Source organism: Perna viridis, chromosome 1 (genome assembly GCF_037379345.1).
Source record: "Perna viridis isolate PV_CMFRI_1.1 ecotype Kerala chromosome 1, ASM3737934v1, whole genome shotgun sequence".
NCBI classification, from domain to species: Eukaryota; Metazoa; Mollusca; class Bivalvia; order Mytilida; family Mytilidae; genus Perna; species Perna viridis.
In genome coordinates, this window is record NC_142445.1 from 27922482 (window position 1) to 27947310 (window position 24829).

Consider the following 24829-nt stretch of genomic DNA (forward strand, 5'->3'; position numbering starts at 1 on the left):
TAGGTTCGCAACTGCTCTTTTAGCAAAACTAGTCTGCGTCTATACGTGCCCCTCGGGCAATACAGTCTGTGTTCACACTTATAGCAAATAACATATATTTTGAGAACTACACTCAATGAAAATAAAAATAAGACTCATCAAAATGCCCACAATATCTCTATACAAACAGTATACGAAGTATTTTACAATGAAATAACGACATGGAGGAACTTATTTAATTTATTTTTAGATTTGATTGCCTATGTAAATTGATATAATGAACAATATGCACTAACGGTACATTTAAATCATGTTTCAAAGAAACCAAAAAAAAACAAAACAAAACAAACAAAAAAACATAAAATAAAAAAAAAATAAATAAATAAATAAATAAAAAATAAAAAATAATAATAAAAAAAAAACAATTGCATCTAGACACGTGTAATTTGTTTTTTCATTTATGTTGTGTAACTTAAGTTTAATCGTGCTTGAAGAATTTTAAAATGCATGGACAACATTTAGTGTAGTTTCAGACTAGAGTAATAATTACTATACATTGCTATAAATACTTAAAGCAAGCTCATAGCGATATGCCTTCTACTTCTAGTTTCAGATTATTTTTTATATAAAATCCTTAATTTAGTTATCTTGGATTTGAAGTCCGCCGACCATAGATTAATTCTATAATGCATATCAACATATATTACCAAAAACTTCAAAAAAGCCTCTTAAGAGCTAAGGAACAGTTGCGTTAACAAGATATGTGGACGGACGAATAGACAGACGACAGATTGACAGGGAGATTGTAATAAACGTTCCAAAACTTATAAAAAAGTATAAAAGTGTAGCCAGCTTCAGCTACCCGAAAGAGTTTGTACGTAACCATTATTTGACCTATAAGTTAACACGAGTTAATCCATTAATCCTTTGGTAAGGATATATTCATTATTTTCTGGCGTCTTTGCAATTGTCTGATTATACCCAACACTATTGTCAAAACTATTAAACAAAGGAAACAGGAAGATTTACGCCATTCCGTTAGGTGGGAGTGTACTGAACGTATGTTTTATTCTAATGTGATGTAATACAATGTAAAAAATCCCACATTTTTGCAATTATTACGAGAAATATAACGGATCAGACGTAGTTAACACTTCTACATTTACCATGTAATGGATCATTACTATAATTGAAGATTTTTGCACCGTCTTTAGCTAACTTTACGGCTAAATCTACAATACAGTAAAAATAAATTATTAATATCCAAGGGAGTTCATAGATGGGGGAACCTAAGTCGCCTCAGATGTTAATGAAATATGGCGTACATCATCGGAACCTCTCTAATTATTGCCATCTATTTCAGAGAAAAATTAAGTGAACAAGAACAGTTCCGGATTTTTTGATTGGTTCAGATAACTTACTATGACAGATAATTTGCATACTGACTGGTTGAATATTCAAAGGTAAAGTTCACTTCTTTGTTATTCAAATAGGCATATAATATACATACATGCTTTAAATAAGTGCAAACGCATGGACTACGTGTATTTGTGTGTGGACTTGGAAGCAATGTGGACGGAGTTACCTGCCTTTCTCGTTGGGCATTGTTTATATGAATAATATTTGTGTTAATTATGGACATTTAAATTGAGATGCTTACTTATATGGAAATTATTTTAATATTCTTTATTTTTGGATTTGTTTTGATTCTGATATCATAATGTGTTATTATCATTTGTGAAATTTAATAAAAGAAATGTCACCGTTTAAAATGCTCACATTAAATTAAATGTCATAGTAAATTTCTATTCAACTTTATACTCAATATTACTTTCTACCTATTCGACATGATCAGTCATATTTGAGATGACTGATGATATTGAGTCTTGATATTGCATGCTTCCTCCTGGAAGGTGTGCTATGATTTGTATTGTAAATTTCAAGATTTTTGATTAAAATGATCAAAATGTGGCAACTTACTTACATTGTAATCTTAATTAAGTCTGTTACACAATGAGGGTACAGATTCATCTAAAAATTCATGTTAACAAGGGACCACAAGGTTTTAAGTAGACTTTGCAGAGGTTGCAACTATAAAAAAAAAATCTTGCATACATTTTTTGTACATATAGCAGTTCACTTTCATGATGTTAAAAACCATCCATATTAATTTTCATACTGTACAACTTGCAGTACAGTAATATAAGGTAAGTCCAGATACACATATCCCTGATATTCGCAGTGGTATAATGCTACATTTTTATTTTTAATGTAACATTTGGCAATAATGAAAAATAATGTACTTTAATTAGAGAAGCCTGTATGTCACTCCTGTAACACTAAAGTCACAAGCGCAGGCGATGATACCAAAATTAGCCTCTGTTGACTGCATGGCTTCCTGGACTTTTGTTATTATTAACTTAAAATGTCAAACTTTTTCGTTTTCTATTTTCTAAACTGCTGACCACATATATTATTCCTAGGTCAAACCAATATGTACAAATGTACATGTACTAAGTCCAGTGTTCAAGGATTTTTCAAAAATTGAGGTTTCCTTGGGAAAAATCCATATAAAATCAACATTCCCACAGTCAATGACTGCTTTCCTAACAAAACGAATCCTAACAGCATATGAAGTTTTCAACTTGCCATGGGTAAGTGTAACAAAGTACCTAACTTTCCCTGACCCAAATTTCACTTGGCCTGGGTAACAGGAATAGGAATCCTAGAAGACTGCTTTAAGTAATAAACTGGTTGGTTATGCAAAATTTGTGTTCACAGCACAGAGTTAAATATAAATCCTTGTTCACAGTAATGGTTACGTTTAAATTTAAAAGTATGGTTTAATTGGACTGTCCATTGTGTTGGCTTAATGTGTAAACACTAGTGGAAAAAAAGAGATAGACACCTTAATGCATACTGTATATGCATGCACAAATGTATATAGTAAATGTACCCGATATCAGAGTAATAAAATTTCCACTGGGCTTTGCCACATATAAAAAACAAGAACATACTTAATGTATTCAATTTTCTTTTATTATACATGTACAATGTATCACATTTTACCACAATATGTCTTATAGCAGATACTGAAAACTTTTGCAACTGTATTGTTTTACATTTTTATATTAAGAGTCAGTCTTGAACAGATACTTTCCTCTGAAAATAGGTAAATACATGTAATATTTAATCTGCGCCTTCCTCATGCTCAAAATATAATGTGTTGATTCTCCCATACTAAACATTTACTGAATTTAAGTCATTGTGTGTCCAATATGCTGTTGAAATGGGTCAAATCAGTTGAATAATTGACATGCAAGTCATGTTTCCTTCTGCTTCATATACATGTGCATTGTCTATTAATTCAATTCACACTGCTTAGGATGCTGAAAATTAAAACAAACCAGTATCAATATACATGTAATACATATAAAAATTGAAAGCTTTTCATAATTGTAAGCTTATAATATCTATATATGATTATAAATTGCATGTACAATGTACTTGTACTATTTTGTTAAGACCTGATGGTAACAGCTGTGATACCCCACTTGATTGTGTTTTATAATGCAACTTCAGTATGCATTCAATACATTGTTAAGTAGAAAATACATGTTTAATGACAGTTCCCTGGTGGACTCATGTCATATTTAGCAATGAGTAGGAGGTTCGATTCCTCTTGTTCTGTAAATCATTTTAAAATTGAATGGTTAAATGAAATAAATTAAAATAAAAAAGGAACAACCATTTGATTTTTATGGGAAGAGCTACATTTGTAAACTACCTATTTTTAAAAAAAGGTCCTGCCTTCATTATTTTAACAATTTTATTAGGACAATCATTGATCCGGTTTTTTGTTTTTTTTGTTTTTTGTTTTGTTTCATAAAGTGAATATTTCAATGTTTCTTTTTTATTTCATTTTAAAGCATACCTCCCCCCACAAAAAAAAAAAAAAACACACACACACATGCACATACATGTAAAGTGCATTTGATACAATGTATTTCTGACTAACTGTTGTCTGTTATTTTTGGTTTGTAGTACTGTAGTTTCTAAGCATCTTTTTAATACTGTAATTAAGACAACTTGACTGGTAATGTGTTTGAAATAAATGTACATTTTGTAAACGAAGGTTAATTTCATAATACTGCCTTTCATGATTAAATTTCTATCTTAGTAACTGCATCAATAATAAGGAAATTAATATCGTTGATGAAATTAATCTTGTTTACGATCGCAGCATCTCATACATTATGTATTTCAATGGGCGGTTCCTAAAAACACACATAAGAAATGGCGGACTAGCAAAATATGAACTACAAACTAGCCATGTGAATAATGAGCTGTAAATGTGAGCTAGACCAATAAAATTTCTCTAAAATGCAAATAAATATCATAAATGATGATAAATCATTGTAAAACCTTATCATAATTATGAAAACATTAGGTTCAAATGGGCAAAATCAAGTTTTTTCATTAAACCAAGGCTCGGTTTTACCAGGACAAAAATAAACATGGCTTTTCCACTTACCTGGTTAATTTCTTTTTATATCTACCGAATTTGTGTATCTCCTTATGATAAATCCAAAATTTACAACTTTCTGAATCGATATATCATAATTTTACGTAAATCTGTCCATTCGATCGCTAGAAATTACATTTTGAAAAAGTTGTGTTTAAAACCTTGAAGTCATACAGAAATTTTTAACATGGCGGCAACCGGAAGATTGAGCCCCCTGTAATATCCTACGGCAGAGATGGTGGACCGACAGTGTGCATGCTGTAAAAGATGACTATGTTTTCCTACCGATTTTCATTTAAGGATTGAATGTTATTTTTATGTACATATTATTTTAGATATACATTTTATATATCTAAAATATAGAAATAAAATAAGTAAAACATATGCAATGTAAGTTTTTGATGTTTCATGGGGTGTAAAACGTTAAACTTAGTACATCTAAGCGCTTTATTTCCAAAATGTGCGACCGTTCAACGCTTTTACACGCCCATGAAACATAAAAAAACTTATAATTACATTTTAAAAGTTTCTCTTATTTTATTTCTATAATATTGTAGATATGCATAAAATCACAACAAAATGATCAGCAAAAGTAGTCCACTTAAATGTGGGCATGGCTTTTATAAATAGTTCGAAGACTCATGAAACATCATGTGTAAAGCCGATTATCCGATAAGATTAGAGTATTTAAATGATACACACCTTAAATGTAATTATTGCGAATATGGACATTTTGTATACGTTCCTTGATCAATGTATCGCGAACAAACTCCTTGCCTGATTGAATGACGGTGATTCGAGGAATATTTACATCTTCGAGCTAATCTCCTACTCGGAGGGTAAATTCGCTTTTTCAAAGCTTTACCTCTCGGCCACACTCAGATTTATCCTGCATCTTTGTGCAAGTACAGTACAACAGAAAAAGCTTATGAGTTGAGATTTGTTTAACATCCTGTATTACATAGTAAAGCATATAAGCTACCAAAATGATACGTAGTGGATAGTGATAGCGGAGGAGTACGGTCTATCAACCTTCGTTTCATTGCAATTTATCTTATTGTAATTGTGAAGAAATGGTCTCAAGCATTCAATCGATTTTAACCACCTTTTCTTTGTAATAACATTTTTTCAATGATATGCATAGTTACAGCCTTGATATATTACGTTGTAGACTCAAGTATTCTCGTTAGGTTGCATTTATATTTTGTACTTTAATATCAGTTCTGATTAATTTGAATCAAAGGTATAACATGTTTCATTTTAATCGTTTACACGTTAGCGTTACAGGGCTTATAAAAAGAAAGTGCAAATCAGAGGTTGATTCAGAGAGTTATTGAAATTTAGTGAATGAGTTTCATGCATTGTCACAGGTAATATTTTAATTGTGTCTAATCGGAACTTTTAAGAAGCAAATAATTTGAAAGGAAAAACTGGTAAAACACATACCTCCCACCAGAAAAAAATATTGAACGACATATATTTTTGAAGACGTATAATTTTTTAAAATTTTTTTCTTTGTATCACGTTAACTAACATAAACAGATGACATAATATGCACAATTTTCAAAGCTTTAAAATTTTATTTTATTACAGATGGCTGAAAACATTTTTGAAGTTGATGATATTCAACGGAACATCTCGGAGAATTACTATTGGACTCGTAATAACACTACCTATCCTGTTGACGACACAGAACAACTACGAGAGCTTTTTGAAACCATCTACAAAGTTGTTGTTCCGATCATAGTTATTGTAGGTTTTTTTGGTAATGCAGCATCTATCGCTGCTTTTACTTCCAGATATCTCAAACGTCATTCGTCATCTGTTTTTCTGTTTTCCTTGGCATTTGTGGACAATATTTTTTATAATAATGCTTTCAATGACATGGTATGATCATACAATTTCAAACATAGTGACGACAATGATTGATTGATGTGGTGGTATATCTAACTTACGTTATCGGATTTCTGTCGGTATGGTTGGTGGTTGGATTTACAACTGAACGATACATTGCCATTTGTCATCCGTTGAAATCGCAAATTATCTGTTCAAAAGGTAGACAAAAAATTGTAGTAGCCGTTTTGTCACTTTTTGCTTTTATTTTTTACCATTCTGCATTATGGACGACAGAAAGTCAGGAACATTTTAACAGAATGAGATGTGTCGTGGTCAGTAGATATGATCACGTTATTCGGGCTTTCACGTGGATTGATACAATTATTACTATGATTCTCTGCATTTATACATGAATATCCGCGTCATCTTGAAGGCTGTCTTGTTTTTCAAGAAAAGAGCGTCAAAGATCATGGAATGAAAAATTTATAAAGCGAAACGAAACTTTAATCAACCGATTCCAGATGGAGGTTACTAGGACATTATTAATGGTATCCACATCTTTTCCCATTTAAAACTTTCCTAGTTATTCTTTTACACTATACAACATAATAGTAGAACCAGTAAATATTGGAAAGTTTGAAAGATTCGCTCAGCTACTGTACCAGTTGCTATATTACTGTGAGTTTAGCACGAACTTTTTTGTGTATGCGTTGTTTGGAAAATCATTTCAACAGAGTATATATTCCTTGTTCCAGTGTCTTGTAAATCGGTCTGGTTCAGAGCCTATAATTCTTTATTTTTATTTGTCAAAATCAGAGTTCAAATGTCTTCAGTATTTGAAGCAGACGTCTTCCTATAAATATTATAGTTTGCTTAATCAAACTCATAGTTCTATATCAAAGCTTTATATTGAATTCAACTGAATGGATAAATGGTTCTATTATAGTATATTAATTACTACTTTTGAATTTGTCATGATTTGTATTGAGCAACTCAGCAGGTGTTTCGAGAAAAGCAGAGGACGCTTACCCTACAGGTGCACCTGGTCCATGCTGCCAGTTTTTAGTGGAGTCCGAGTTGCTCATTTGCTTTTGTTACTTTGTATGTATGATTTAGTTACTGTATGTTATTTGTTGTGTATGTCTGTTTTCCATGTCTGGTCTTTGTCCCTGGATTGCGTTCTTTTGATTACCGCTATAACCTTGGTTCCTTTGATTACTCTTTTGTACTGGCCTATGGACATTTCTTTTGAATAAGACAATGATGGTGTGCAATTGTTCATTGCTTTTTTTATGAAAGAATCCCTTTACTTCTATTTCTCCACAAGAACATTATTATCATCTTCGAAATATTTGATCACTGAAAAGTCATAAAATCACCAGATTTTTAATGACCCATGGAATTGTCATATTAGTGCTGGCCTAAGTATTTAAAAAAACTATCACCAAATTTGAAGATAATTTGAAAATGTGCAACATTTATATCATTGGTATTCTTGAACTTTATTTAATTACATTAATTAAAACAGTGGTAAAAAATCAGGGAACCAAGAATATAAACAAAGGAAGAATAAAGAAAGGGGTAGTGAATATAACATGGAGTTCGAAAAAATATAGAAAGAAAACTTGAAAAGTTGAATGTTTAACATGACGTCAGCAATTTACCACAAATTTGAACGTCAAGTATAAGTTTATTTTAAGTTTTTTAAGGAGAAAATAAAATACAATGCGTTAATATGTCTTTAGAGTTTTTATTTACCAACGTGCACCGAAAATAAGACTAACAAAGCCACATGAAACACAAAATTTAATGTCATAAAACACTCTTTTGATTTTGATACATTCGTGTATAACTCCTTCATAGTACAAACAAACAAGATAAAAGGTAATTCTAATGTAAGAACAGAGATTGGTGTTTTTAAGGTTCTTCAACTGAGATTTCTTAAGTTCTTCTTCAGCTAAACTTGAATAAAACGTTTTGAGGGAAATCGACGGCATTGGAATAAAGATTTTGGTACGTAGTTGTATCACTCCGAATAAAAACCAAATCAATTTAGAATGATAAATTGGTGAAAAAGCCTCGTTTAAATTATAAAAAGGAACTAAATATAAATAAAACAAAAAGAAAATATCGACAAATATGAGCCATAGGTAGCAAGGAAAATCTATCATCCATAGATTCTATCATGTACAATGCAAGGAATGAAGACTCATTGATTTAAGGATTTTAAAAGTTTGGAACACGGCACATTTTGATAAATAACATATGATATAGTTCGGGGTTAGACAAAAGTACTTGTTTATTTAAGAAATAATTCGATGAGGGGATAGATTTGTGCTCTACTTCTCGTATTTTAACTAATACGAGACATATTAAGCTACATTTAAAAGATCATTCACACCTTCGAAGGGTAATTGCATTGCACTCCCGGATTGCTCTAATTCAGTTTTCAAATTATTATTCTACATTTAAAGATCAGATTGTACAAAAAGTGCTAATGTTCGAAAAATCTCATGAAATATCACATACGATCTCTTTTGTAAATAGAGAAAACAATATAGCGGTGTTAAAATATTAAAGGTTATGATTCAAACATTGGAAAACTGTGGTATTTGCTTAATTTAAAAGTCAAAAACATATATATATATATATATATATAGATATATATATATATATATATATATATATATATATATATATATATATATATATATATATATTTGTGCTTTGGTATGTCTGTGCCGATATTTGATTAAATAACACTATAATTATAAAGTTGAAAATGATAGCACTTTCCGTATATCCGTTACGTGCTTCATTTCGTGTACTATAAAACTAGAACATCGTTGATTCTAGGAGATAATTCGACTGTCTTTGTGGATATATACCACTAAAATCCCCAAATATCTTTCGTAACACAGTGTTAGCCAATTATTTGATCGATATGTGTGACGCCGACGACCAGTTGACTGTTCATATAGGTTTAATTTTCGTTTTCATGCTAACATATATACTCAATACCGACAGACCCAGTTTGCACTCATATGTGTAATACACGAAGGACTGAGGTGTTTCTTAACGTCCTTAACTATCATTTAGGATCTCTCTCATGGACGGTGTAAAGCATCAAAGCGTTTACACAGTCCCCGGGCATAGTCAAAACCGTGAATGTGGGTCATTCTGTATTCGGGAAAATTAGTTGTCATGTGTCTACGTTCATTCATTAAATTCATTAAAATAAATGCTTTATCACGTGATTTAATGTCGATCGGTTACCTAGTGATTCAATTTGTAATATGCACGCTATATAAAGGGCTGTATAGCCTACACCGGCATTTGCTGAATCTTTGACCCAGGAAAATATTTTTGGGATAAAATCATAAAATAATGTTATGTTTCCGAGCACTATTCTAAAATTTTGTAGGGTCGGTAGGTAAGGATTTTTTTTTTTCATTTGATATTTTTTAAATGAAATAAGTCATAACTATACAATAAAAACAAAATATTCAAAGACTAAACATGTAATAGACTTAGTCCACAGCCTAATCCTTTTGGGATTCGGCGCATGAATAATTTTTGTTTTGATGGAGGTGGTAAAAACAAAAAATATCTCAAGTATCGAATTCCAAAAAGGGATTATCCAAGACAAAGAGAACACTAATGGCATGTGTGTTTTTAATTTTCTTCTTTTTTTTCTGAAAGACAATCGGCAATCAACTGTCCATATATATATTTTTCATTGAGTACATGACTGTCATTGGGACATTATTCCATTATGCAGTTTTAATCTCTTTTTCTAGAGACCTGTTTAACTATGACTCATGTATAAAGAAAGACATTATAGATAATATCTTAGCAAATCATACACTACTAACTTGGTCCTAAGGACGAGTAATTGACAGGCTTTTGAGGGAATTGAGCATGTCCAAAATCTCGAATTTCCTTCATGTATCGTCGCCCATATTCACTGGATTTTCGTGCGATGACTTTATGGTTATGGTTGATCATTACTTATGAAATTTTGATATGATTTTAATAACTACTAATTTATGATTGCTCCTATTTTATTTTTTTTAGTTTTTGGCCCCGTACCATTTCAAAATTAGGGCCATCAAAAAAAAAAAAAAAAAAAAAAAAAAAAAAAAAGAAAGAAAAATAAAAAAAAAAAAAACTGAGAGCCCACAATTTTACAAAGCTAACCTACATAAAGTGAAATGCCCAATCCATATTAACATGACATAGCAAGTTCAGCACATTTTTTTTTATATCAGTAGATAGTTAGAAACACAAAGTAAATGGAGGAGTTTTCTAGACAATACAAACACGTTCACCCTACCGGTGCACCTGGGCCATGCTCCCAGTTTTAAGTGGAGTCCGAGTTTCTCATTTACTTTTGTTACTTTGTATGTATTATTTTGGTTACTTTATGTTCATTGTTGCGTTTGTCTGCTATCTATGTCTAGTTTTTGTCCGTTGATTACATTCCTTTGAATTCCGTTAGAATCTTGGTTCCATTGGTTATACTTTCAAGACAAAACGTATATATGTTCAAATTTGGTCTTTTGGCAATACTAGTCTGCGTCTATACGTTCCCCTCGGGCAATACAGTCTGTGTTCACACTTGTAACAATAAACATATATTTTGAGAACTACACTCAATGAAAATAAAAATGAGACTCATTAAAATGTCCATAGTATCTCTATAAAAACAACATACGAATTATTTTACAATGAAATAACGACATGAAGGAACTTATTTAATTTAGTTTTAGATTTGATTGCCTATGTAAATTGATATACTGCACAATATGCACTAACGGTACATTTAAACCATGTTTTAAAGAAAACAAAAAAAAAATGCATCTAGACACGTGTAATTTTTTCCCCCATTTTTATTGTAGCAGCAGAAAAAATCATTGTACAAAAAGTGTTAAAACTAAATATATTGTAGCGACCCCGACCGTTACGGTAGAAGTGACTGATAGACTCCACCCAATGTGTAACGACCTTGACCGCTACGGCTGAAGTGACTGACTACTGACCGGCAGACAAGTACCTCTGGAACGACAGACGCAAGTAATGGCCCAGTAATGCAGCCGGTTTAATACACTGGCATAAGTGATACGAACGTATTAAATTAGATTACTATTTTAATTGTATTCATTTGAATAGTTTAACATAAAACTTCATAACATTAGAAAGCAGTATACATGTGGGAATGGCTCTTGTCAAGCGCTTCGTGTGGACGAAGAATAATATATATTTAGCAAAAATGAAGTCAGTAGATGCATTTGATATATGAAACCCGGTCCTTATCTTTAGTTAGTTTGTGTTCGGATTGGTTATATTTTATTCAGGTGATATCAGAGTTATTTCGTGGTTATTCAATCCGGTATGGTTGATTTATGTGATCATTGGATTATTTAATCCATCGAAAATATCCTTACTACGAATGTATTGGTATACAGTATGTGACTTCTTGGTTATTTTACCTGACGGAAGTATACGTGCTTTTAATTTGAAACTTTTTCTTTGTGAACGTGAAATTCGACAAAGTTATAAACATTTGTAGACTCTTATATTTATAAGAACTTTGGAAAAGCGTCTCTTATACTGGAAAAGACTATGTTTGTCGTTATAATAAACGTCGGCTGGTATGCGAACTTCAACTAGGCAGTCTCACGTATAACGTGTATTAATAGGCAGAAGTGATACACTTCGGAGGTCGTATAACGACTGATCAGTTCTATCGATTTTTCTCCTTTTATACCACTGGACTGCTTGTGCAACATTATGACGTCATGACGTAAAGACTTATTTACGGTATCGTCAAAAAAACATGGCCAACGTCAAAATTTGTGTTTCTGCCTAAGGTGTAATTTCGCTATTTCTGACATATAAATAGATATTCGTTTTGCAAAAGTGATGGTAGCATTCTTCTCATTGAGATACATGGTTTAATACAGTTTTCCAATCGCCGGATCAGTTAAACAATTCAAAACGGTAAGAAATGTGGTGACTATCCATATTTTGTTTGTATGAAAAACAAGGTTTTCTGTAAAACAAGTTTTCCTTAATAATGAATTACATAATTAACAATTCAATATTGAAGATACGTGCTAACTACCATCATACAGAGTAAACAGAATCAGATTTTATCCTATAATGTAAAAGTTAGACCATTTTGACTTTTCATGAAAAGCACATCTCAATGGATCACCACAATTTCTGTATACGCAATATAAACTTGACCAAGCTATCCTACAAATGACATATAAAAATAATCCAACACATTTCATGAACATGGGTGATGACAACATAACAGTTTGTTTTAATCCGTTACAATATATATATGTTGTGTAACATATGGGTTAATCGTACTTGAAGAATTTTTAAAAATGCATGGACAACATTTAGTGTAGTTTCAGACTAGAGTAATAAATACTATACATTGCTATAAATACTTAAAGCAAGCTCACAGCGAAATGCCATCTACTTCTAATTTCAGATTATTCTTTATACAAAATCCTTAATTTAATTATCTTGGATTTGGAGTCCGCCGACCATAAATTAATTCTATAATGCATATCAACATATATTACCAAAAACTTCAAAAAGGCCTCTTAAGCAATACGGAACAGTTGCGTTAACAAGATATGTGGACGGACGAAGAGACAGACGACAGATTGACAGGGAGATTGCAATAAACGTTCCAAAACTTATAAAAAAAAGTATAAAAGTGTAGCCAGCTTCAGCTACCCGAAAGGGTTTGTACGTAACGATTAATTATTTGACCTATAAGTTAACACCAGTTAATCCATTAATCCTTTAGTATGGATATATTCATTATTGTCTGGCGTCTTTGTCTGATTATACCCAACACTATTGTCAATGTGTATCTGTGAAATAATGTTAATATTAAATAAAGGAAACAGGAAGATTTACATCATTCCGTTAGGTGGGAGTGTACTGAACGTATGTTTCATTCTAATGTGATGTGATGCAATGTAAACAATCTCACATTTTTGCCATTAATACAAGAAATATAACGGATCAGACGTAGTTAACACTTCTTCATTTACCATGAAATGGATCATTACTTTAATTGAAGAGTTTTTCAACGTCTTTAGCTACCTTTACGGCTCCGGGGTTTTGTGTACGATTTTACTGGACCGTTTCACATGTCATTTTGTTATAAGAATAAATTTTTTTTTTCGGTTGGATACTTTGTTTATGTAGATAGCCATTGTTTTCTGTTTACACATTTAGTCCAGTTTTGGTTTGATTTGTTTTGAAGATATTTGGTAAACAACAGAACTTAATTCATCAATACAATTCCTAATTTCGCAAATTGTGTTGAAAACATCAACAACGGTCGTAGCCAAAAATAGAGATATTAGACAAAATATTAAAACTGCCGGCAGATAAATCTACTATACCATAAAAATAAATTATTAATATCCTACGGCAGAGATGGTGGACCGACAGTGTGCATGCTGTATAAGATGACTATGTTTTCCCACCGAATTTCATTTAAGGCATGAATGTTATTTTTATGTACATGTTATTTTAGATATACATTTTATATATCTAAAATATAGAAATAAAATAAGTGAAACATATGCAATGTAAGATTTTGATGTTTCATTTGGTGTAAAACGTTAAACATGGTACATCTTAGCGCTTTATTTCCAAAAAATATACGACCGGTCAACGCTATTACACGCCCATGAAACATAAAAAAAACCTTGTAATTACATTTTATATGTTATTTTATATCTTATTTTATTTCTATATTTTAGATATATATAAAAAAAAAACAATACAAAATTATCAGCAGAAGTAGTCCACTTAAAAGCCGGTTGTCCAATAAGATTAGAGTATTTAAATGATATACACATTAAATGCAATTATAACGAATATGAACAAACTCCTTGCCTGATTGAATGAAGGTGACTCGAGGAATATTTACATCTTTCGAGCTAATCTCCTACTCAGAGGGTAAATTTGCTTTTTCAAAGCTTTACTTCTCTGCCACACTCAGATTTATTCTGCATCCTTGTTCAAAGTACAGTACAACAGAAGAAGCTTATGAGTTGAGATTTGTTTAACATCCTGTATTACATAGTAAAGCATAGAAGCTACCAAAATGATACGTAGTGGATAGTGATAGCGGAGGAGTACGGTCTATCAACCTTCGTTTCATTGCAATTTATCCTATTGTAATTGTGAAGAAATGGTCTCAAGCATTCAATCGATTTTAACCACCTTTTCTTTGTAATAACATTTTTTACAATGATATGCATAGTTAAAGCCTTGATATATTACGTTGTAGACTTAAGTATTCTCGTTAGGTTGCATTTATATTTTGTACTTTAATATCAGTTCTGATTAATTTGATCCAAAGGTATAACATGTTTCATTTTAATCGTTTACACGTTAGCGTTCCAGGGCTTATAAAAAGGAAGTGCAAATCAGAGGTTGATTCAGAGAGTTATTGAAATTTAGTGAATGAGTTTCATGCATTGTCACAGGTAATTTTAATTGTGTCTAATCGGAACTTTTAAGAAGCAAATCATTTGAAAGGAAAAACTAGTAAAACACATACCACCCACCAGAAAAAAATATTGAACGACATATATTTTTGAAGACGTATAATTTTTTAAAACTTTTTCTTTGTATCACGTTAACTAACATAAACAGATGACATAATATGCACCATTTTCAAAGCTTTAAAATTTTATTTTATTACAGATGGCTGAAAACATTTTTGAAGTTGATGATATTCAACGGAACATCTCGGAGAATTACTATTGGACTCGTAATAACACTACTTATCCTGTTGACGACACAGAACAACTACGAGAGCTTCTTGAAACCATCTACAAAGTTGTTGTTCCGATCATAGTTATTGTAGGTTTTTTTTGGTAATGCAGCATCTATCGCTGCTTTTACTTCCAGATATCTCAAACGTCATTTGTCATCTGTTTTTCTGTTTTCCTTGGCATTTGTGGACAATATTTTTCTAATAACGCTTTCAATGACATGGTATGATCATACAATTTCAAACATATTGACGACAATGATTGATTGATGTGGTGGTATATCTAACTTACGTTATCGGATTTCTGTCGGTATGGTTGGTAGTTGGATTTACAACTGAACGATACATTGCCATTTGTCATCCGTTGAAATCGCAGATTATCTGTTCAAAAGGTAGACAAAAAATTGTAGTAGCCGTCTTTTTACCATTCTGCATTATGGACGACAGAAAGGCAGGAACATTTTAACAGAATGAGTTGTGTCGTGGTCAGTAGATATGATCACGTTATTCGGGCTTTCACGTGGGTTGATACAATTATTACTATGATTCTCCCTTTTATCTGCATTTATACATGAATATCCGCGTTATCTTGAGGGCTGTCTTGTTTTTCAAGAAAAGAGCGTCAAAGATCATGGAATGAAAAATTTATAAAGCGAAACGAAACTTTAATCAACCGATCCCAGATGAAGGTTACTAGGACATTATTAATGGTATCCACATCTTTTCCCATGTTTAACTTTCCTAGTTATTCTTTTTCACTATACAACATAATAGTAGAACCAGTAAATATTGGAAAGTTTGAAAGATTCGCTCAGCTACTGTGCCAGTTGCTATATTACTGTGAGTTTAGCACGAACTTTTTTGTGTATGCGTTGTTTGGAAAATCATTTCAACAGAGTATATGTTCCTTGTTCCAGTGTCTTGTAAATCGGTCTGGTTCAGAGCTATAATTCTTTATTTTTATTTGTCAAAATCAGAGTTTAAATGTCTTCAGTATTTGAAGCAGACGTCTTCCTATAAATATTATAGTTTGCTTAATCAAACTCATAGTTTGTATGTGTGATGTAGTTACTGTATGTTATTCGTTGTGTATGTCTGTTTTCCATGTCTGGTCTTTGTCCCTGAATTGCGTTCTTTTGATTACCGCTATAACCTTGGTTCCCTTGATTACTCTTTTGTACTGGCCTATGGACATTTCTTTTGAATAAGACAATGAGGGTGTGCAATTGTTCATTGTTTTTTTTTTTTATGAAAGAATCCCTTTACTTCTATTTCTCCACAAGAACATTATTATCATCTTTGAAATATTTGATCACTGAAAAGTCATAAAATCACCAGGTTTATAATGACCCAAATCACCAAATTTGAAGAAAAAAAAATGTGCAACATTTATATCATTAGTATTCTTGAACTTTATTTAATTACATTAATTAAAACAGTGGTAAAAAATCAGGGAACCAAGAATATAAACAAAGAAAGGATAAAGAAAGGGGTAGTGAATATAACATGGAGTTCGAAAAAATATAGAAAGAAAACTTGAAAAGTTGAATGTTTAACATGACGTCAACAATGTATCACAAACTTGAACGTCAAGTATAAGTTTATTTTAAGTTTTGTAAGAAGAAAATAAAATACAATGCGTTAATATGTCTTTAGAGTTTTTATTTACCAACGTGCACCGAAAATAAGACTAACAAAGCCACGTGAAACACAAAATTTAATGTCATAAAACACTCTTTTGATTTTGATACATTCGTGTAAAACTCCTTCATAGTACAAACAAACAAGATAAAAGGTCATTCTAATGTAAGAACAGAGATTGGTGTTTTTAAGATTCTTCAACTGAGATTTCTAAAGTTCTTCTTCAGCTAAACTTGAATAAAAACGTTTTGAGGAAAATCGACGGCATTGGAATAAAGATTTTGGTACGTAGTTGTATCACTCCGAATAAAAACCAAATCAATTTAGAATGATAAATTGGTGAACAAAGCCTCGTTTAAATTATAAAAAGGAACTAAATATAAATAAAACAAAAAGAAAATATCGACAAATATGAGCCATAGGTAGCAAGGAAAATCTATCATCAATAGATTCTATCATGTACAATGCAAGGAATGAAGACTCATTGATTTAAGGATTTTAAAAGTTTGGAACACGGCACATTTTCATAAATAAAATATGATATAGTTCGGGGTTAGACAAAAGTACTTGTTTATTTAAGAAATAATTCGATGAGGGGATAGATTTGTGCTCTACTTCTTGTATTTTAACTAATACGAGACATATTCAGCTACATTTAAATGATCATTCACACCTTCGAAGGGAAATTGCATTGCTCTCCTGGATTGCTCTAATTCAGTTTTCAAATTATTATTCTACATTAAAAGGTCAGATTGTACAAAAAGTGCTAATGTTCGAAAAATCTCATGAAATATCACATACGATCTCTTTTGTAAATAGAGAAAACAATATAGCGGTGTTAAAATATTAAAGGTTATGATTCAAACATTGAAAAACTGTGGTATTTGCTTAATTTAAAAGTCAAAAAAATTATATATATTTGCGCTTTGGTATGTCTGTGCCGATATTTGATTAAATAACACTATAATTATAAAGTTGAAAATGATAGCACTTTCCGTATATCCGTTACATCCTTCATTTCGTGTACTATAAAGCTAGAACATCGTTGATTCTAGGAGATAATTCGACTGTCTTTGTGGATATATACCACTAAAATCCCCAAAAATCTTTCGTAACACAGTGTTAGCCAATTATTTGATCGATATGTGTGACGCCGACAACCAGCTGACTGTTCATATAGGTTTAATTTTCGTTTTCATGCTAACATATATACTCAATACCGACAGACCCGGTTTGCACTCATATGTGTAATACACGACGGACTGAGGTGTTTCTTAACGTCCTTGACTATCGTTTAGGATCTCTCTCATGGACGGTGTAAAGCATCAAAGCGTTTACACAGTCCCCGGGCATAGTCAAAACCGTGAATGTGGGTCATTCTGTATTCGGGGAAATTAGTTGTCATGTGTCTACGTTCATTCATTTAAATTCATTAAAATAAATGCATTATCACGCGATTTAATGTCGATCGGTTACCTAGTGATTCAATTTGTAATATGCACGCTATATAAAGGGCTGTATAGCCTACACCGGCATTTGCTGAACCTTTGACCCAGGAAAATTATTTTTGGGATAAAATCATAAAATAATGTTATGTTTCCGAGCACTATTCTAAAATTTTGTAGGGTCGGTAGGTAAGGATTTTTATTTTCATTTGATATTTTTGAAATGAAATAAGTCATAACTATACAATAAAAACAAAATATGCAAAGACTAAACATGTAATAGACTTAGTCCACAGCCTAATCCTTTTGGGATTCGGCGCATGAATAATTTTTGTTTTGATGGAGGTGGTAAAAACAAAAATATCTCAAGTATCGAATTCCAAAAAGGGATTATCCAAGACAAAGAGAACACTCATGGCATGTGTGTTTTTAATTTTCTTCTTCTTTTTTTCTGAAAGACAATCGGCAATCAACTGTCCATATTTATATGTGTGTGTGTGAGACGGTAGTGATGGATTTAGCCTTAACGTCCTTTATATACCGGTATTGTAGTTTTGTTTCAAAAGAATTTCGAATGTTTTTCATTGAGTACATGACTGTCATTGGGACATTATTCCATTATGCAGTTTTAATCTCTTTTTCTAGAGAACTGTTTAACTATGACTCATGTATAAACAAAGACATTATAGATAATATCTTAGCAAATCATACACTACTAACTTGGTCCTAAGGAAGAGTAATTGACAGGCTTTTGAGGGAATTGAGCATGTCCAAAATCTCGAATTTGCCTCATGTATCGTCGTCCATATTCACTGGATTTTCGTGCGATGACTTTATGGTTATGGTTGATCATTACTTATGAAATTTTGATATGATTTTAATTACTACTAATTTATGATTGCTCCTAGTTTATTTTTTTAGTTTTTGGCCCCGTACCATTTCAAAATTAGGGCCATCCAAAAAAAAAAAACAAAACAAAACAAAAAAAAAAAAACAAAAAAAAAAACTGAGAGCCCACAATTTTTCAAAGCTAACCTACATAAAGTGAAATGCCCAATCCATATTAACATGACATAGCAAGTTCAGCACATTTTTTATATCAGTAGATAGTTGGAAACACAAAGTAAATGGAGGAGTTTTCTAGACAATACAAACACGTTTACCCCAACGGTGCACCTGGGCCATGCTCCCAGTTTTAAGTGGAGTCCGAGTTTCTCATTTACTTTTGATACTTTGTACGTATTAATTTGGTTACTTTATGTTCATTGTTGCGTTTGTCTGCTATCTATGTCTAGTCTTTGTCCGTGGATTACATTCCTTTGAATTCCGTTAGAATCTTGGTTCCATTGGTTACTCTTTCAAGACAAAACGTATATATGTTCAAATTTCCTCTTTTGGCAATACTAGTCTGCGTCTATACGTGCCCCTCGGGCAATACAGTCTGTGTCCACACTTGTAACAATAAACAAATATTTTGAGAACTACACTCATTGAAAATAAAAATGAGACTCATTAAAATGTTCATAGTATCTCTATAAAAAACAGCATACGAATTATTTTGCAATGAAATAACGACATGAAGGAACTTATTTAATTTATTTTTAGATTTGATTGTCTATGTAAATTGATATACTGCACAATATGCACTAACGGTACATTTAAACCATGTTTTAAAGAAAACAAAAAAAATTGCATCTAGACGCGTGTATTTTTTTCCCCAATTTTATTGTAGCAGCAGAAAAAATCATTGTACAAAAAGTGTTAAAACTAAATATATTGTAGCGACCCCGACCGTTACGGTAGAAGTGACTGATAGACTCCACCCAATGTGTAACGACCTTGACCGCTACGGCTGAAGTGACTGATTACTGACCGGCAGACATGTATCTCTGGAACGACAGACGCAAGTAATGGCCCAGTAATGCAGCCGGTTTAATACACTGGCATAAGTGATACGAATGTATTAAATTAGATTACTATTTTAATTGTATTCATTTGAATAGTTTAACATAAAACTTCATAACATTAGAAAGCAGTATACATGTGGGAATGGCTCTTGTCAAGCGCTTCGTGTGGACGAAGAATAATATATATTTAGCAAAAATGAAGTTAGTTGATGCATTTGATATATGAAACCCGGTCCTTATCTTTAGTTAGTTTGTGTTCGGACTGGTTATATTTTATTCAGGTGACATCAGAGTTATTTCGTGGTTATTCAATCCGGTATGGTTGATTTATGTGATCATTGGATTATTTGGTTATTTAACCTGACGGAAGTATACGTGCTTTCAATTTGAAACTTTTTCTATGTGAACGTGAAATTCGACAAAGTTATAATCATTTGTAGACTCTTATATTTATAAGAACTTTGGTAAAGGGTCTCTTATACTGGAAAAGACTACAACTCTTTATTGATAATGACCTTTTTTGAAATATGACTTCTAGTTGTTTGGAAGCAGCGTCGTAAAGACAATATGTTTGTCGTTATAATAAACGTCGGCTGGTATGCGAACTTCAACTAGGCAGTCTCACGTATAACGTGTATTAATAGGCAGAAGTGATACACTTCGGAGGTCGTATAACGACTGATCAGTTCTATCGATTTTTCTCCTTTTATACCACTGGACTGCTTGTGCAACATTATGACGTCATGACGTAAAGACTTATTTACGGTAACGTAAAAAAAAAACATGGCCAACGTCAAAATTTGTGTTTCTGACTAAGGTGTAATTTCGCTATTTCTGACATATAAATAGATATTCGTTTTGCAAAAGTGATGCTAGCATTCTTCTCATTGAGATACATGGTTTAATACAGTTTTCCAATCGCCGGATCAGTTAAACAATTCAAAACGGTAAGAAATGTGGTGACTATCCATATTTTGTTTGTATGAAAAACAAGGTTTTCTGTAAAACAAGTTTTCCTTAATAATGAATTACATAATTAACAATTCAATATTGAAGATACGTGCTAACTACCATCATACAGAGTAAACAGAATCAGATTTTATCCTATAATGTAAAAGTTAGACCATTTTGACTTTTCATGAAAAGCACATCCCAATGGATCACCACAATTTCTGTATACGCAATATAAACTTGACCAAGCTATCCTACAAATGACATATAAAAATAATCCAACACATTTCATAAACATGAGTGATGACAACATAACAGTTTTTTTTTAATCCGTTACAATATATATATATGTTGTGTAACATATGGGTTAATCGTACTTGAAGAATTTTTAAAAATGCATGGACAACATTTAGTGTAGTTTCAGACTAGAGTAATAAATACTATACATTGCTATAAATACTTAAAACAAGCTCACAGCGAAATGCCATCTACTTCTAATTTCAGATTATTCTTTATACAAAATCCTTAATTTAATTATCTTGGATTTGGAGTCCGCCGACCATAAATTAATTCTATAATGCATATCAACATATATTACCAAAAACTTCAAAAAGGCCTCTTAAGCGTTAAGGAACAGTTGCGTTAACAAGATATGTGGACGGACGAAGAGACAGACGACAGATTGACAGGGAGATTGCAATAAACGTTCCAAAACTTATAAAAAAAGTATAAAAGTGTAGCCAGCTTCAGCTACCCGAAAGGGTTTGTACGTAACGATTAATTATTTGACCTATAAGTTAACACCAGTTAATCCATTAATCCTTTAGTATGGATATATTCATTATTGTCTGGCGTCTTTGTCTGATTATACCCAACACTATTGTCAATGTGTATCTGTGAAATAATGTTAATATTAAATAAAGGAAACAGGAAGATTTACGCCATTCCGTTAGGTGGGAGTGTACTAAACGTATGTTTCATTCTAATGTGATGTGATGCAATGTAAAAAATCTCACATTTTTGCCATTAATACAAGAAATATAACGGATCAGACGTAGTTAACACTTCTACATTTACCATGTAATGGATCATTACTTTAATTGAAGAGTTTTTCAACGTCTTTAGCTACCTTTACGGCTCCGGGGTTTTGTGTACGATTTTACTGGACCGTTTCACATGTCATTTTGTTATGAGAATAAAGTTTTTTTTCGGTTGGCTACTTTGTTTATGTAGATAGCCATTGTTTTCTGTTTACACATTTAGTCCAGTTTTGGTTTGATTTGTTTTGACGATATTTTGTAAACAACAGAACTTAATTCATCAATACAATTCCTAATTTCGCAAATTATGTTGAAAACATCAACAACGGTCGTATCCAAAAATAGAGATATTAGACAAAATATTAAAACTGCCGGCAGATAAATCTACTATACCATAAAAATAAATTATTAATATCCTACGGCAGAGATGGTGGACCGACAGTGTGCATGCTGTAAAAGATGACTATGTTTTCCCACCGAATTTCATTTAAGGCATGAATGTTATTTTTATGTACATGTTATTTTAGATATACATTTTATATATCTAAAATATAGAAATAAAATAAGTGAAACATATGCAATGTAAGATTTTGATGTTTCATTTGGTGTAAAACGTTAAACATGGTACATCTTAGCGCTTTATTTCCAAAAAAATGTACGACCAGTCAACGCTATTACACGCCCATGAAACATAAAAAAACCTTGTAATTACATTTTATATGTTTTTTTATATCTTATTTTATTTCTATATTTTAGATATATATATATATAAAAAAACAATACAAAATTATCAGCAAAAGTAGTCCACTTAAATGTGTAAAGCCGGTTATCCAATAAGATTAGAGTATTTAAATGATATACACATTAAATGCAATTATAACGAATATGAACAAACTCCTTGCCTGATTGAATGACGGTGACTCGAGGAATATTTACATCTTTCGAGCTAATCTCCTACTCAGAGGGTAAATTTGCTTTTTCAAAGCTTTACTTCTCTGCCACACTCAGATTTATTTTGCATCCTTGTTCAAAGTACAGTACAACAGAAGAAGCTTATGAGTTGAGATTTGTTTAACATCCTGTATTACATAGTAAAGCATAGAAGCTACCAAAATGATACGTAGTGGATAGTGATAGCGGAGGAGTACGGTCTATCAACCTTCGTTTCATTGCAATTTATCTTATTGTAATTGTGAAGAAATGGCAACAAGCATTCAACCGTTTATAACCACCCTTTTTATAACATTTTTTACAATAATTAGCATAGTTACAGCCTTGATATATTACGTAGTAGACTCAAGTATTCTCGTTAGGTTGCATTTATATATTGTACTTTAATATCAGTTCTGATTAATTAGCACCAACGGTGTAACATGTTTCATTTTACTCGCTTACACGTTCGCGTTACAGGGCTTATAAAAAGAACTGCAAATCAGAGGATGATTCAGAGAGTTATTGAAATTTAGTGAATGAGTTTCATGCATTGTCACAGGTAATATTTTAATTGTGTCTAATCGGAACTTTTAAGACACTTGTATATTTTTTTTAAATTTTTGTCCTTGTATCACGTTAACTAACATAAACAGATGATATAATATACACAATTTTCAAAGCTTTAAAATTTTATTTTATTACAGATGGCTGAAAACATTTTTGAAGTTGATGATATTCGACGGAACATCTCGGAGAATTACTATTGGACTCGTAATAACAGTACTTATCCTGCTGATGACACAGAACAACTACGAGAGCTTTTTGCGACCATCTATAAAGTTGTTGTTCCGATCATAGTTATTGTAGGTTTTTTCGGTAATGCAGCATCTATCGCTGCTTTTACTTCCAGATATCTCAAACGTCATTCGTCATCTGTTTTTCTGTCTTCCTTGGCATTTGTGGACAATATTTTTCTAATAACGCTTTCAATGACATGGTATGATCATGCAATTTCAAACATATTGACGACAACGATTGCATGTCAAGTGGTGGTATATCTAACTTACGTTATCGGATTTCTGTCGGTATGGTTGGTGGTTGGATTTACAACTGAACGATATATTGCCATTTGTCATCCGTTGAAATCGCAGATTATCTGTTCAAAAGGTAGACAAAAAATTGTAGTAGCCGTTTTGTCATGTTTTGCTTTTATTTTTTATCATTTTGCATTATGGACGACAGAATGTCAGGAACATTTTAACAGAATGAGTTGTGTCGTGGTCAGTAGATATGATCACGTTATTCGGGCTTTCACGTGGGTTGATACAATTATTACTATGATTCTCCCTTTTATCTGCATTTTATACATGAATATCCGCGTTATCTGGAGGGCTGTCTTGTTTTTCAAGAAAAGACAGCGTCAAAGATCATGGAATGAAAAATTTATAAAGCGAAACAAAACTTTAATCAACCGATCCCAGATGAAGGTTACTAGGACGTTATTAATGGTATCCACATCTTTTCTAGTGTTAAACTTTCCTAGTCATTCTTTTAGACTATATAACATAATAGTAGAACCAGTAAATATAGGAAAGTTTGAAAGATTCGCTCAGCTACTGTGCCAGTTGCTATATTACTGTGAGTTTAGCACGAATTTTTTTGTGTATGCGTTGTTTGGAAAATCATTTCAACAGAGTATATGTTCTTTGTTCTGGTGTCTTAAAAATCGATCTGGTTCAGAACTGTAA

At 31.9% G+C, this 24829-nt stretch overlaps 1 protein-coding gene, 1 long non-coding RNA gene and 2 pseudogenes across 2 annotated transcripts; 3 read left to right on the forward strand and 1 right to left on the reverse strand.

Moving 5' to 3' along the window:
• Positions 1-2996: 2996 nt before the first annotated feature.
• On the reverse strand, positions 2997-4719 carry LOC148628051 (uncharacterized). The gene is made up of 3 exons (XR_015922322.1): positions 4514-4719; positions 3998-4052; positions 2997-3368 (listed from the first exon to the last, which is right to left on the reverse strand). It is a non-coding gene; the product is annotated as an uncharacterized LOC148628051 (long non-coding RNA).
• A 1297-nt stretch (positions 4720-6016) lies between these two features.
• LOC148628052 (uncharacterized) lies at positions 6017-7263 on the forward strand (annotated as a pseudogene).
• A 7831-nt stretch (positions 7264-15094) lies between these two features.
• Positions 15095-16276, forward strand: LOC148628053 (FMRFamide receptor-like; annotated as a pseudogene).
• Positions 16277-23785: 7509 nt separating this feature from the next.
• Positions 23786-24829, forward strand: LOC148628054 (G protein-coupled receptor daf-37-like). Its single transcript, XM_088557270.1, has one exon. It carries the CDS (start codon positions 23786-23788, stop codon positions 24827-24829), a length of 1044 nt encoding a protein of 347 aa, XP_088413396.1.

Coding starts and splice junctions, on each gene's coding strand:
- LOC148628054 (XM_088557270.1), top strand. CDS start 23,786: ATGGCTGAAAACATTTTTGAAGTTGATGATATTCGACGGAACATCTCG.